Here is a 14,084-nt window from a genome sequence, read left to right on the forward strand (position 1 = left end):
CTCGAGAAGTGCGGGCTTGCAAAGCCCGACCGGAGCTATGTCACCAAGGCGTGGCATAAGTGATCCGAGATGACATCCGACGGGAGCGCTCAGCTTTGAGAGGAGCAGGATGTGCATCTTTACGCTTCATTAGAAGGTCATCCGCACGCTCATAGCTGTTCTGCTTTTGACCAAACTGTGCCTGTCGAACTATCTCCTGCTCCAGTCGAGGATCGTCAACACTGGCCAGTTCTAAATTCCTCTAAGTCTTTGGCCTTGAAAGAAATGGCAACACTATCTTTTATTTTATCTTTGATTGCGTGTCTACTCACTCTCCTGCCACTGACAGTCGGAGTAGAGATCTACGACATCTTCGACGTAGAGCGGAATGCCGCCAACAATGGCGGCTGCGGGGCTCGAATGGCAACGCTAGATGTCTGGCTTTCAGACAGTCTCGAAAGCCTTGACGTAGCGTTGACCGCCATCGATAACTACCGTCAAAATGTCGGGGTCCGCAGAGCTTTGTCGACGTTCTTCGGTATCAGGAACACTGGAGGGCGAGCTACGCCAAAAGCTGTCAATGATATTAAAGGTAAGTGTTGACCGTCAACACCCTCATTCTCCCTAGAGCCCTTTGGTCCACGTTAGCTACAGGGCGACGGGAAGCACACGTACAAAGCTGGACTGACGCGTTGACCAGATAACCTCGCCCACGTTTATGAATTTTTGAACCACCACCAGGAGAATGGCAACTTCTTCTACGACTCCACATACAACCACCTCCACTGCGACAGCACCTTCCTGGTGCCTCGCGCTCCAAACAGCCCAGCATTTGATTTCAATGGACAGGTCATAGTAGATCAGAATGGCAACCAAGTCACCATTGAAAACATACCAAGCTATCGCGCTGCTCTCGTCAAGGACGCACGTGCTTCGCCGTGGTGGGCTGGTGACTTTACCAATCTGAACGGCTATTACTTCGATGAACAGGGTGGTAACTTCTGCCAAGGGAACCATTTAGGCGCCACTGCTCACATTAAACCGCTGCTGACTGACGGCGCCACCGGAACTGATCCTAACAGACAGCATGCAAGCGTCATCATCTGTCCACACGCCTTTGTTGGAAGCACACAACCAGACAACTACAGGGATGCAAACAATCTTATCGCACAGGGCACAAACTTCGCCCTTGTTGTTCCCAAAAGCGCGACGCTCCTTCACGAGGTCTTTCACGTTGTGGGAGGCGATTACTATTTGTCGGGCCCAGCCGAAAAGTGTAAGCAGTGTGCATCCATATCTAGATCTGTTTCAGCATAGACACTAACTTGAAGATGTCAGATCCTCTCCTTGACGCTTTAGACCTTGCATCAAGAAGATCTGGACTAGCCCGGCGAAACCCGGAAAACTATGTCTTCTTCGTCGCCCACATGTACCACATGTTGGGTCAACCAGATGGGAATGAACCGTGGTCTATTGGGGGAAACTGGGACTTTAGTGTTACTGGCAGCGGCAGCAACCGTGTTTATGGGGCTACAGCGCCACCCCCGTAATAGGACCGAGGTGGCGTAGAGTCTGATGAGGGTGACATTGGAGCGGACAAACAGAAATGTGCTTTTAGAGCATTGGGTGTCAGGAACAGTTATATACATTCTTTAGGTATGCTAGGAAACTCAGGGCACCAGCGGCGTGATTCGAACTGTGGACTTTGCTGCAAGAGGACCCAGCATCTTCAGTACAAGAACTGCACTCTTGCATGTGATATACCCACCAGGTGACAAATAGGTACCTAAGGGACAAAGCAGTGAGCCAGGTCAACCTGGGCGAAGTTAAACATTTAACCAGATGTGTGAAAACCGCGCTGTTGCTCAGAATAGCTCGTTGTAAGGCCGCTGTTAATTCAGAACAACTAGCTACATACCTACCTGGGGAGAGTGTACAGATGGAATTGGTACTTTCAGGCTGAACTACAATATCAGAAACGCGTTCCACACCACCTCACCTCCGGCTTGGGGTTTTCTCTGTGATACTTTATGAACTCCTCCAGCTTCCGGTGATGCTCAAGCTCCTCCTCAGTAGGCTCATAGGGCGGCTCGTAATACGGCAAAGGCAAAACATCCCAACGTTCTTGCACCCAAGCGGTAACGGGAGGCATGACCTTGGCCACGGCTTCATTCCATGACGCCTTCGCCTCCGGGTCCGATGCCGATGCCTCTTCGTGCTCCGGCGTGGCACCATATTCCTGTGGCCAAAGGTGAAACTCGCAGATGACCGTTCGACCGTCTGTGTTCTCATCCGTTTGCTCCGACTTCCCAAACTTGTTTTGCACCCATTGATCTTCCTCAAGCGCGAAGAACCACGTATTCATGTAACATTCCCAATGAAGACCTGTGCCTGCAATGAATTCAAAGCCGCGTGGTTGAAAACTGCAGAGTTCGTCCCTCAGGGCATGGTACGCGCTCCGTGTGGTCTCGTGACCTTGTTTATGTGGTACCAGGAATGCGTTGAAGGTTACACGGCCTTCCACGTCCGACTTGGGTCGTTGGGTGGATTCTCGCAATGTGAGGAATCGCGACGCTGGAGATGAGGATGACGATGCGTCTTCAACAGATGAGGAGCTCTGTTCTGAAGAGGAGCCGTCTCTGGAAAGTTGCAAACTGTGGTCGTTTTCGGGTAGATTTTGCAGAAACGCGGCGCATGCAGGAGAAGACCGAAACTGTTTCAAGTGCTCCAGGTCTTCCCACTCTACATTCATAATGACAGATTAGCCGTGGGCTCTAAAAGGACCTTTGCGCATGTGGCAGTGGAAAAACGCTACCGATGATATAGGCAGCCTGCTCAGGATCTTCCACCATTCTTCCCAACCATCCCTTTCTCACACCGGTCACGTCATCCAGTGGACCGAAGTGCACATTCTCGTGATCCACCGCCCATGTCGGCCACTCTCGCTCAACTGGTAGATGGAACCGTGTCCAGGTCACCAAACTGTCGCTGCGCCTCCTCGTTATTTCCTTTGTACGGGCCATATTGTGAATGCAGGAACTTGGCGATGATGAGGGTGCTGTTTGCTGATGATGGTGATCAATGTCAATGGCTGCGAGCAGCGAGGTTTGGTTTCTACAAGAGCGGCTCCTGGGGGGTACTTATAGTCTATATCTGACCACCAACAGTTGTTTTGCGCGCAGTGGCAAAAGCGGGGTACCTACCTGGCAATCCGAACCAGCGCCTCCATCAAGTCCGCTCATCAGTCCGAACTTCATCTGCGCTATGTAAATGAGCCTCTAAGAACCCTAACCCATTCACACGCTGCAAGGCCCTTATTAATTGGGAATTCCTTTAAAGTCCACATTATGATGAGAATTTGGTCAAGACTTGGAAACAAGCTGCGTGATTTCAGGGACCGTATATGCATAACTGATCACACTAAGTACGTAAAGTACTTGAGGCGTAATTGAGCCTCGACATACGCAGCGGCTCGTGTATTGACACGCTTTCTAGCGGAAGTTGATCGATCTGCTGACGCTTCTCATTCTATCTGGAATCAAAGTGGGACAATCAGTAGCCGTAAAAGCCACAAGTCCCCATATAGATGGTTTTTGTTTGTTGCAAGGTGAAGCTCAAAATTCAGGGGTTCAGGGGTTCAGGGGCTGGCTCCACTCTGGTAAACAAGGACATCAAACCTGAAGACAAAGGTGCCTAGGTAGCTATGCTGTTCACTATTATTCTTTTCATCACTGAACCTTATATTTCACAAGGTTTTCACCGAGGCATTAACGGCTTTCGCTCGCTCCATAAACCTTGGGGCATTGGACACAATGCAATCCTTGTCACAAGTAAGATAGTGCAACGCGAAATGCTAGGAGCGGACAAGACTAGTATCGTTTAACGGGTAATCACCTAGCTAACTATTAAGGTACCCTAGATAGCTGAGGCAACAAAAGAGTGATGTCACAAGTTAACCCAACGGCAGGCCGCGCAGTATGTGGGACGCAGGACGTCCCCAGCCAATCATTAGGAAAGTCAGGAGACAGCCAATTGGGGCTGGCCAGAGAGTGCTACGGCGCCAAGGCCCACGAGCACTCTGCAGGATGCAAGATGCTCGGGGTGATCGAAGGCATAGCACGACGAGCACTCTGCAGGATGCAATGTGCTAGGAGTGATCGGGGCCATAGCACGATGAGCACTTCAGGGTCTCGAGGTCTATATATACGGAGGAACTGGCTGGTGTAGATAGACAATTCCGCAGTATGCAATACAAGCCGCAATCGTTGGTATTCAGACTACTGTGATTGAGGCAAGCCATTGTTGTACACTGTTTAGCTGTACCGAACCAGGATTGTTCAGAAGTGCCTTCAACCAGTATCCCTTTCAGAGGTTCTGGATAGGGGTTCGTCACACATTCACATGATCAAATCAATCAAGATATATGTTTCCATCAACGTTATTCGTTATTAAAAAAAAACATCCATGTGTGTCATTTCAGAGTTTACTAAACTGGGTATATCGACTGTTCTCGCTATTACAAGCATCTCAATTGCTTACAAATCTTGTCATCATGCATTTGCGAATGTGAATCGAGAACAGCTGCGATAAGAGAAGGTGACATAGGATCATATTGTGGCATTGCAAGTCTCAAAGCAGTACATGGTTGCCGTCAACGTCTACTATTATCAAATCTCGAGCGTGCCACAATTACTAACGTCACTGATCAGCACACATCAAATCATGAGTTTTCGTACGAGAATACATCAAATTGCCACAAGTGAGCTTGAATAGCACAATAGGTAGACAGAGAAAAAGAACACGATTGTGTCGACTAATGAAGGCGAACATGGTCCAATTATTTGCCATTCACGCCTGACAAATTGTCACAACCTTTTCCCACAGGGCAGCAAGTCCTACTTGCGGGTCGTGCACGTGGCTGTCACGCTCAACAACCATTGGCTCCAGATTTCTCCCACTAACAGGTCGCTCTTCGCCCATTCGGCTGCTGATGGAACTTTTCTCGTCCAAGACATTACCATCACATCTGTGCCTCACCATCAGCTCAGAATTTTCACTCGGCGCCCGCCGCCAATCCAACAATGGGAAGAGTCCCGGAGCCTTGGTACTGGCGCCTGTGCCACGGTGCATGAGCAGACTATGCGTAACGAGATGAGTGGGAAAAGCAGTGACTAGGCGTCAGGCACCGCATGATGCCCACGCTTTTCTTATGACATGAGGTATACCCTCTGGGATCTTCATTGCACGACTTTAGACTGCAGCTGTATCCACTGTTTCTGATTAAGCCACGAGACTCGGATGTTACGGTGGACGGGACCCTGAATGTGGTGGTGTTGGTTCACAGGTGGGACGGCATGGGTGAGGATAGAACGACTCCCTGAGTTTGAAAAGAGAAAAAAAACATTCATCACATGTGTTGGGTCTCCATGAGAGCCTTTGGATGACATGAGAAACTACCTACGGATAGGGATGTTGAGAGAGGTGACTGGACATCAAGCCAGAGATCTCATTACGAGAGAGCTCTCTTCTCATACACCCAAAAGTTTCTCTAATACCTCTCTTAATCTCCATTCGGTAGCTCTTTTGAACAAGCTCGGTGACCAAACTGGTTTGACATCTTCACATGCCACTTTTTTTCTCCTGTAATATCCCGCTACCTTGCATCCCATGATGTTTAGGAACGGGCATGCACATCGTAAAGGGCGACATCCCGCGGACATGAGCCGTCGATCATACCATTCCGGTATCCCCAGCCGGGCTAGGGACGTAGCGCAGATGCTTGTTTCACTCATGATGCCGCCTTCGGAGCCGGAATGGGATTTTGAGGATGAAAACACACGTGGGCGTGGAAGCACAGCGTCTCAGCCATGCTGTTACGCAACGCCCAGAGCCTAAAGCAACCTGATAGTGGAGGTTTCAAGCCATTCACACATGGCTATCGACTTGTCAACACACCACAAATGTCTTGTTCTGCTAGCCTTGCTCTCAGCACTTCAAGGGCCTGCCCAAAGTGGAATCAAGACCATCCGAGGTTCATCTCCGGGGAAGACTGATGACTGCCCCCCACGTATCATCAATGCAGGCTGGACGGGATAGGGCCCGTGAGCTCAGCCAGCACGAGCACAATGGGGAGGAGCTGATTGGACTGGTGTAAGCGTACACCCTGCCACATAAGTACGGAACAACCAATGGAATGGGGGGTACCATTTCCAGGGGTTGGCTTCGACTTTGAGCTTGAACCCCGCGAACCACTTGTGCCACCCGTTCTCTCGGCGATATGGGATTTAGACTTTTGGTGCAATTTGAACAGCAATAAGCCTTTTTGCCAAGTTCTTGGGAAGCCAACACTGGGACTGACATCCTCGCCCACCACGCCGACGTAAATCGTAACGGGCGCCAACCATCAAACTGGGGAAGGAAACAGGCAGCATTCCATCATCATCCCTGTGGTGGTAGGTCATTGATTGTCCATACAAGTGTGCGGCACTCACCAACGTGGGACACTCACTGCTCCTGACGATCTCGAAGCCGGTGGTTCGTCTCGAACAGCCATGGAATATCAAAAGTCCAGGACGGAGGTTGGTTGGTCCAGACCCCGCAAAAATAGGTCCCGGCTCTTGTTATCGCCATCAGCCTCTTGATCGTGCACGTTGCTCAAACAAAGACTCCGATTGGATCATCTCATAGAGCCAAGACTTTCTGACCTCTCCCAAGGACATCGCCCGCATGGCCAAGAGCGGGACCTGGAGACTTGGCGACCGGGGGATTGAACCCCACGTGTGTCAAATCTCGAACGCCAAACGTCGAAGCTGGTTTTCCCTCATTGTCTGAACATTGCCATCCCTCAGCGCTCACTGGCTGCGAGAGCCCACCAAACGCACGTCGTCGTCCCCGCGCGAACCATGATGCAAGCATATAAGGATGATCGCTTGTTCCGTCGCCCTCAGCCAAGCCTGCCAATGCTTGGCCCCGTGGGGTTCTCCTCTTCAATGGATCCGAGGTGGATTTCTCTTCCCAAAAAGAAGCGGTGTCGTTTTTTCCCATGATCCGCCCGCTATTGCCTCCCTCCCCGTCACTCCTCGGTTTGGCTTTTTTTTCTCGGTGCTTGGCCTTTTTTTGTGGGACGGACTTCGAAACATACCGTTCATCCAACATCGAGATTCTCGGCTGACGGCTTCGTTGAGCTTCGGTCGGCCGGGGAATCACGGACATCTCCTCTCTCACCTACTAGTATCTGACGACTGCCTAGGCAGGTGATATCTGCTCTAGCGGCATAGAACTACACACACTAAGAGGACAGGTTCAATATTCCATTTTTGAACGCGGCACGCGAGCATACCGCATACATACTGTGATGGTGCTCTCTTTCGAGTGCATATCCCACACATGTCCACTGCCCTAGTATATACACTACATCCGCCATCTATCGGCTTTGTACATGATGCAGCCAAGATACACAAACGGATCTTTCTCGCTAAGGCTAGACAGCGGGAGGGTTGCGATATGCGTATTCCCCTCCCCTCTCCGGGGACCAAATGGAACCACTCATTGCGACGTCTCACATCACGCACATCAGAGAGTGCCTGCCAGCCTTGCCTCTTCTTCTGACCGAGGGAGGAACGAGTTGGATGTCAGAGAAAGAGACAAAAAGTCTCGGACGCGTGTGGGTTGGATGGGAACAAGGATGGAGGGAGACAGGCCTGGAAGCGCGATCGGCTCTACCCGCCAAGCCCCAGTGCCCCCCCGCCGTCAAAGGCCCACCCCTCCAGCAAGGGTTCCAGCACCTCCCACCCACCAGGTTGTCCCGACCAGCATCTCGACCACCCCCCCCCGATGCAAGCAGAAGCAGCAGGCGAGCAGGTCTTGTTTTCGCCAAGGCACCAGTACTGTGGGGAGAGGCAAAAAAACCAGAACCATTCATTCGACAACAGCAGAAGAGCTCGAAGAGCCAACCCACGTGTGTGCCACCGCTGGCTGATGTCCCCCTGCGCTGACCATCGCCTCTCCATATGTCCGTCTGGTTAAATACAGACGGCACAACCTGTGTTTCCTCCTGACTCTGCATCCCTCCTCAACAGGTCGATCAGCCACCCGCTACAACAACCTTCGCAGTCTCGTCTCTGAGCACGCGACATCCACCGTCCAACTACAATGGCGGTCCTCCACCAATTCGACTACCTCTTCGCCATTGGCACCATCTTCGCAGGCCTCGACGCCTGGAACATTGGTGAGTTGATACACCAACATGCAACCATCACCACCGCTTGATATCAGCTCCTAACCAGCTCTCTCTCTCACCTCCAGGTGCCAACGATGTGGCCAACTCATGGGCCACCTCTGTGGCTTCCCAGTCCGTGACCTACCTCCAGGCCATGGTTCTCGCCTCTATCATGGAGTTTGCCGGCTCCGTTGGTGTTGGTGCCCGCGTTGCCGACACCATCCGCACCAAGATTGTCGACACGGCTCTCTTCAAAGATGATCCCGCTCTTCTCATGCTTGGCATGGTCTGCGCTGTTACCGCTTCTTCCATCTACCTCACCATGGCTACCAAGATTGGTCTTCCCGTCTCCACCACCCATTCCATCATGGGTGGTGTCATTGGCATGGGTGTTGCCGCCGTTGGCGCCGATGGTAAGGCTGACCAGGCTCTCGGGTACCTTTTTGACAGGCCGCTAACTTGGTGATCTCTAGGTGTCCAGTGGGTTGGCAAGGGTCCCGGTACTGGTGCCATCAACTCTGGTGTCGTCCAGGTTTTCCTCGCCTGGATCATCGCTCCTGGTCTCTCCGCTATCTTCGCCTCCATCATCTTCTTGATCACCAAGTATGGCGTCATGCTTCGCAAGAACCCCGTCTGGAAGGCCTTCATCTACGTGCCAGTCTACTTCGGTCTCGCCGCGGCGCTCCTTACCATGTTGCTTCTCTGGAAGGGTGGCAACTACGAGGTCAAGCTCACTGATTCCCAGCTCCCCGGTGTCATTGTTGCCGTCGGTGTCGGTTTCGCCCTTCTCATGTGCGTCACTTTGATGCCCTGGCTCTACCGCGTTGTCATGCTCGACGACTGGCAGCTCCGCTGGTACCACATTCCTCTCGGTCTCCTCCTCCTCCGCCGCGGCCCCGTCCCTGAGAACCCCGACGACGAGTATGAGGATGAGCCTGTCCAGGAGATCAGCCCCAAGGATGAGCTCGCCGCCACCAAGGCCGCCCAGCGTGGTGATGTCGAGATCTCTGCCGCCGGTGCGCTCCCCGAGAAGACTGTTGGCGCCGCCGACTCTACCGATGGTGCTTCTGGCAACGACGCCGCTGCCCCTGTCCGCCGCAAGAAGCCCTCCGACTTCCGCAAGCCCCACAAGAAGCTCCTCAAGGGCAGACCCGAAGGCAAGTGGTACTCTTTGCCCGTTGTTTGGTACGGCATCAAGTGGGCTTTCCTCCACGGTATCGATCAGGATGTTGTCAACCTTGCTGGACAGAAGAGCGCCCTCGCTGGTGATGTCGAGGAGATTCACGCCCACGCTGCTCGCTACGACAACAAGGCCGAATACATGTACAGCTTCCTCCAGGTCATGACTGCCGCCACTGCCTCTTTCACCCACGGTGCCAACGACATCGCTAACGCCATCGGTCCCTATGCCACCGTCTTCGAGATCTGGAACTCCGGCGTACTCCCCGAAACTGGCAAGGCTGCCGTTCCCACCTGGATTCTCTGCTTCGGCGCTGCCATGCTCGTCCTCGGCATCTGGACTTATGGCTATAACATCATGAGGAACTTGGGTAACCGCCTCACCCTCCAGTCGCCATCCCGTGGTTTCTCCATGGAGCTTGGCTCTGCCATCACTGTCATTCTTGCCACCCGCTTGAAGCTCCCCGTCTCCACCACCCAGTGCATCACTGGTGCCACTGTCGGTGTCGGTCTCTGCTCTGGCACCTGGCGCACTGTCAACTGGCGCATGGTCGGCTGGATCTACTTCGGCTGGTTCATCACTCTCCCCGTCGCTGGTATCATCTCTGGCTGCCTCATGGGCATCATCATCAACGCTCCTCGCTGGGGCTACTCTGGTTAAATTGGGATTAGATTTGGCGTTTTTCTTTTGGATTTGATTGTTTGAGAGTGTGTGGGTTCGAAAAGTGCTGGGATCTGCACATTGGTTGAAGGATGTGATTATTGGGAAGTATAATAGTTTGTGGTTCCGGTTTCAGAATACCCCCTGGGAGGCTTGGATATCTTGCGAGTAGTAATAAAAATGGTCTTGGACCTGTACCTACCACTTTTGTCTTGCTTTGTCTGATCTTCCAAAGCCACATCTACTTTCTCCTTCCTTCCTACCGATCTTGCTGCTGCCCTCTTGAATGTGTTTTTGTCCCCGAACAACACTTATCGGATTCCATCCATGCCTAAGAGCTCCCCGTCAAGGCACCCAAGCTCACAACCAATAAAGAAAAGTTGCATGTCTGAAGTTCATCCCATCTTCAACTCAGCCACTTCCCATGGTTCTCTTTGTCTATCGTCTAAAGGCATATCAATTGCAAACAAAGGCCTATTCGCGTATCAAACAAGGCGTTGTGATTGGCAACACTGCACGCCCTCTCACTATCATCGGAGGGTATTTTTACCCCCGTTTTAGGCCTTTAACTCACAACTGCACGCCTCCTACTCCCATCTAAAGGCATGCCAACCCCCTTTTTCACGCCAATTCACATCCAAACAACATGTCACACACTCAAGCAGCCAAATCGACAACTCAGAACCCCTTTTCCATCATACACCGCCCCTGTTATTATAAAAACTATATAATACACGGCAATGAATCCGCCAGTTTGACAACTCCCCAGATCATGTGAAAACCGAATGCAATGAACCCCCCAAAACGCAAGCCCAGACGCAAATAACTCCCCAGACTATTGTAAAACCAGAATGTAACCACCCAAATACCGCTTCCTTTGGTGCATAATAAACCCACTTTTGCAATCCGTTAAAAAGGCCCATATGAACCTTTCTTGACCATGGGTATGTCCCAAAAACAAAACAAAACCGAGCCGGGAAAAAGGCAAATAACTCCCCCCAAATATCTTGACGTCCCTGGTGCTGCTACTGTCATTCTCACGGGCGGAAAAACAGCTCAATTCTTGCGCTCCATCCACCCAACCGGAGCAGCGAGGTGTATATCCATGCCATCCTCATCCTCGTTCTTGTTCTCGTCGTCGACATTTCCGGGGGCCTGTTCGTCATTGTTAGTCTCGCGTGCATCTTCTCTTCCAAGCTGTTCATGTACAGTCTTACCTGCCTTCTTCTCCTCATTCTTCTGGACCACCACCTGGCCCTGCTCTTCATCAAACTCGGTATCATCAGCGTCATGCTCAACCCCTACAGTCGGGGGAGCGGGAGCCGCAGCCGCGGGGGCGGGGGTAAAAGCTGAGGAGGTAAATCCCTCCTGAGCTGTGGTTGTACCAACCACCGTCGTTGCCGTCGTAACCGCCGGAGCGGGAGCAGCAGCCAGAGGTCGCAGCCCACCAGTGGTAGGCCGGCCAGGGCGCGCGGGAGGAGGGTCCGTCACCGTCGTCACGGTGATCACGTTCTTGTTCTTCGGGAGACGACCACGGGTTCTCTTCGGGGCTGGGGCCGGGGCCGGAGGGGGGGATCCAGACCGGGCTCTCTTGGTATCGGCCCTCGGGGGAGGCTGTAAAGCTCCCGGGGAGGGGGTCACAGAACGGACACGGCGTCTCTCGTTCGGGCCTGGCGTCCCCGTGATGGTGCGGCTCACGCCGCCGGGTGCGGTGACCTCGAGGGAGGGGATTGGTCCGGCGAGGAGGGCAGGGTCGGGTCCAGCGGGGGTGGGGAAGACGACCCGGGCGCCGGGAGGGAGGTTGTAGGTGTTGCCCACGATAGTCACCGGCGCCACTGCCAAAGACTGGGGAGTTTCCCCCTGAGGGGCGGGCCTCACAATTCCAGCCGTGGGCTGAGGGCCGGACTTGGGGTGGGCGGGGAAGTAGTAATAGACCGGGCAGCCACATTCGATCTTCATCACCCTGATAAACTCCCAGACCTTGTTGCCGGGCTTGGGGATGCTGGCATCGAGTCTCTCGTCCGCAGTCATCTCGATGCTGTCGGCGTGGATACGCTCGACGTCGATGTTGGATTTGATAACTAACTGGAGCGTCTTAAACTCCTTTCTAACGTCCAAATCCATCCTCTCTGCGCCAAAACAGGCGAGCATATTCCGGATTCTGGCCAGGACGGTTTCTTGATGCTGGATATGCATCGTTGTTGTCTGGGCGGCGGCGGCTCGACGACCTTGCTCAACCCCGATGGGGAGAGCGGCTTGCCAGCCGAGGTCGTATCCGATCACCACCCGCTGATCCATATCGGCGACGAACTGGGGGGCGGTCTGACAGCCGCTGGGAAGGCTGTGATATGCCGACCGGGGGTCGAGGGCAGCCTCTCTCTTCGCCATCTCGGCCAGTCTTCTCTCGATCTCTTTCTCTTTTGCCGCGTTCTCCATGTCCTTCTTGACGAGGCTGGTGTTGACGGCGACGAAATTCCTGTTCTTCTTCTTCAACTCCTCCTCCTTCTCTTTCAGTGCCTTCTCCTTCTCTTTCAACGCCTCCTCCCTCATCCTCAACCCCTCTTCCTTCTTCCCCAGCTCCGTCTCCTCCGGGGGACGTCTCTCCTTCTCCTCCAGGGCCCTCTTCTTCTCCTCCAGGTTCTTCTCTTCCTCCTCCAGCTCCCTCTTCCTCGCCTCCAGGGCCTTATTCTCGTCGTCCAAATCCTCCCTCCAAAGCCGGAGGGTGACCTTTTGGGTCTCGACAATCTTCTGCTGCTCAAGAATAGCAGCGGCAGCCTTCTCCCTTACCTCCAAATCCTCCTTTTCCTTGTCGAGGGCGTCCTCCCCAGCCGTGAGGGCATCTTCCCGCTCATTGAGAGCGGTTTCTCTCTCCACAGCCACAGCCTCCCGCTGGAGGAGTTCCGCCTCACGGGGCTCGAGACCCGCGAGCCGGTGCTTCTTCTCCTCGATGGCTCTGGCGAGGCTATCGAGGGAGGCTTTCGCCTCAACCTCGGCCTGGAGAAGCCGCTTCTCCCTCTGGCGGAGGATCTTCTCGAAGTCGGCGAGCCTCGCCCTCTCTCTGTTGAGAGAGGCGGCGGAGACGGAAGACAGGGCCGGGGCGACAGGGGCGTTGGTGGCGGTGGCGGTGGCGAGGTTTGCGAGGACCTCACCATACCGAACAATGTCGGTATGGGGGACACTAGCGTACCCCCAGGCGTTCTTCCCCTCCACAAACTTCTTCTCCAGGGCTGTCTGCTCCCTTTGGAGCATCCCCAGGATGTCGTGAGGATGTCCTCCGGGAGGACCAGCGGGCGAGCCGGCGAGAGGAGCGGAGATGGCGGCAGGAAAGCTGCCGAGGGGAGTGGTGGGAGGAGGGAGAAGGAGAGAGGGAGAGGTGGGGTCGAGGGTAAGAAGGTCGGTGCCAACGGGAGTACCCATGGTAACTGGGTACCTCGCGGCCGGGGTCGGAGTGTCCACCTGGAAGGGCGGACTCCCCGTGGTGGGGATGGGAGGGGTGGAGGAGGGGTGGCCAGGAGTTTCCCCCTGGCCGGGGATCGAGGTAAACTCGAGAGGCATTATGTTCTCCTAGGAGAAAAAGAAGAGAATGTCAGTCCATGTTAAGCTGGGATGTTCCTTGGTCGTTTGTGAACGCTGCTGTCTTGCGTGCAAACGACATGACTTGGTGAGGAAACGGTGTTATCTCGTGTGAAAACGGTGATATTTTGTAAGGAGACGATGAGGTATCGGTGTGTACACGGCTATGCATCGTTTGTGAATGTTTATGCAACTTCAGACTTTTAACTTGCACGTTTTCTCACGATCTTGGGGTTCATGAAAAAACAATGCTAAGTCAAAATCTGGGGTTTGGAAACGCCAAATCCTTGTGACTAGACGAATACCACAACTCGTGAGAAAACGCTGCTAAGTCAAAATCACACTCGTGAGAAAACGTGCCAAGTAAAAATCGCACTTACAAGATAACGCAGCTGAGTTAAAATCACACTTGTAATGAAACACTGCTAACCTAAAATTGGTCTGGGAAAAGACAAGGTCCATGTGCCAGACAAA

General features: G+C 53.3%; 4 protein-coding genes across 4 annotated transcripts; 2 read left to right on the plus strand and 2 right to left on the minus strand.

Moving 5' to 3' along the window:
• Window positions 1–264: 264 nt before the first annotated feature.
• On the plus strand, window positions 265–1,529 carry QC763_0080670 (uncharacterized protein; the record flags this gene model as incomplete). The annotated part of the gene is made up of 3 exons (XM_062906102.1): window positions 265–571; window positions 680–1,255; window positions 1,318–1,529. 3 exons carry the CDS (start codon window positions 265–267, stop codon window positions 1,527–1,529), a joined length of 1,095 nt encoding a protein of 364 aa, XP_062763901.1.
• A 415-nt stretch (window positions 1,530–1,944) lies between these two features.
• QC763_0080680 (uncharacterized protein) lies at window positions 1,945–3,089 on the minus strand. Its single transcript, XM_062906103.1, has 2 exons — window positions 2,795–3,089; window positions 1,945–2,721 (listed from the first exon to the last, which is right to left on the minus strand). Exons 1-2 carry the CDS (start codon window positions 3,000–3,002, stop codon window positions 1,952–1,954), a joined length of 978 nt encoding a protein of 325 aa, XP_062763902.1. The 5' UTR covers window positions 3,003–3,089; the 3' UTR covers window positions 1,945–1,951.
• Window positions 3,090–6,638: 3,549 nt separating this feature from the next.
• Window positions 6,639–10,276, plus strand: PHO89 (Na+/Pi symporter). The gene is made up of 3 exons (XM_062912751.1): window positions 6,639–8,206; window positions 8,284–8,610; window positions 8,671–10,276. The coding sequence occupies exons 1-3, from the start codon at window positions 8,131–8,133 to the stop codon at window positions 10,035–10,037; spliced, it is 1,770 nt and encodes a 589-aa protein (XP_062763903.1). The 5' UTR covers window positions 6,639–8,130; the 3' UTR covers window positions 10,038–10,276.
• Window positions 10,277–11,093: 817 nt separating this feature from the next.
• QC763_501520 (uncharacterized protein) lies at window positions 11,094–13,286 on the minus strand (the record flags this gene model as incomplete). The annotated part of the gene is made up of 2 exons (XM_062912750.1): window positions 11,094–11,642; window positions 11,664–13,286. The coding sequence occupies 2 exons, from the start codon at window positions 13,284–13,286 to the stop codon at window positions 11,094–11,096; spliced, it is 2,172 nt and encodes a 723-aa protein (XP_062763904.1).
• Between the last annotated feature and the right edge of the window lie 798 nt (window positions 13,287–14,084).

This window comes from Podospora pseudopauciseta (genome assembly GCF_035222475.1).
Source record: "Podospora pseudopauciseta strain CBS 411.78 chromosome 5 map unlocalized CBS411.78m_5.2, whole genome shotgun sequence".
NCBI classification, from domain to species: domain Eukaryota; kingdom Fungi; phylum Ascomycota; class Sordariomycetes; order Sordariales; family Podosporaceae; genus Podospora; species Podospora pseudopauciseta.

Bases quoted from the DNA above. Each gene is read 5' to 3' on its own strand.
- QC763_0080680 (XM_062906103.1), bottom strand. From the start codon at position 3,002: ATGGCCCGTACAAAGGAAATAACGAGGAGGCGCAGCGACAGTTTGGTG. The intron at 2,722-2,794 runs GTAGCGTTTTTC...TTATGAATGTAG, and splicing joins GCAGGCTGCCTATATCATCG to AGTGGGAAGACCTGGAGCAC.
- PHO89 (XM_062912751.1), top strand. From the start codon at position 8,131: ATGGCGGTCCTCCACCAATTCGACTACCTCTTCGCCATTGGCACCATC. The intron at 8,207-8,283 runs GTGAGTTGATAC...TCTCACCTCCAG, and splicing joins CCTCGACGCCTGGAACATTG to GTGCCAACGATGTGGCCAAC. The intron at 8,611-8,670 runs GTAAGGCTGACC...GGTGATCTCTAG, and splicing joins TGCCGCCGTTGGCGCCGATG to GTGTCCAGTGGGTTGGCAAG.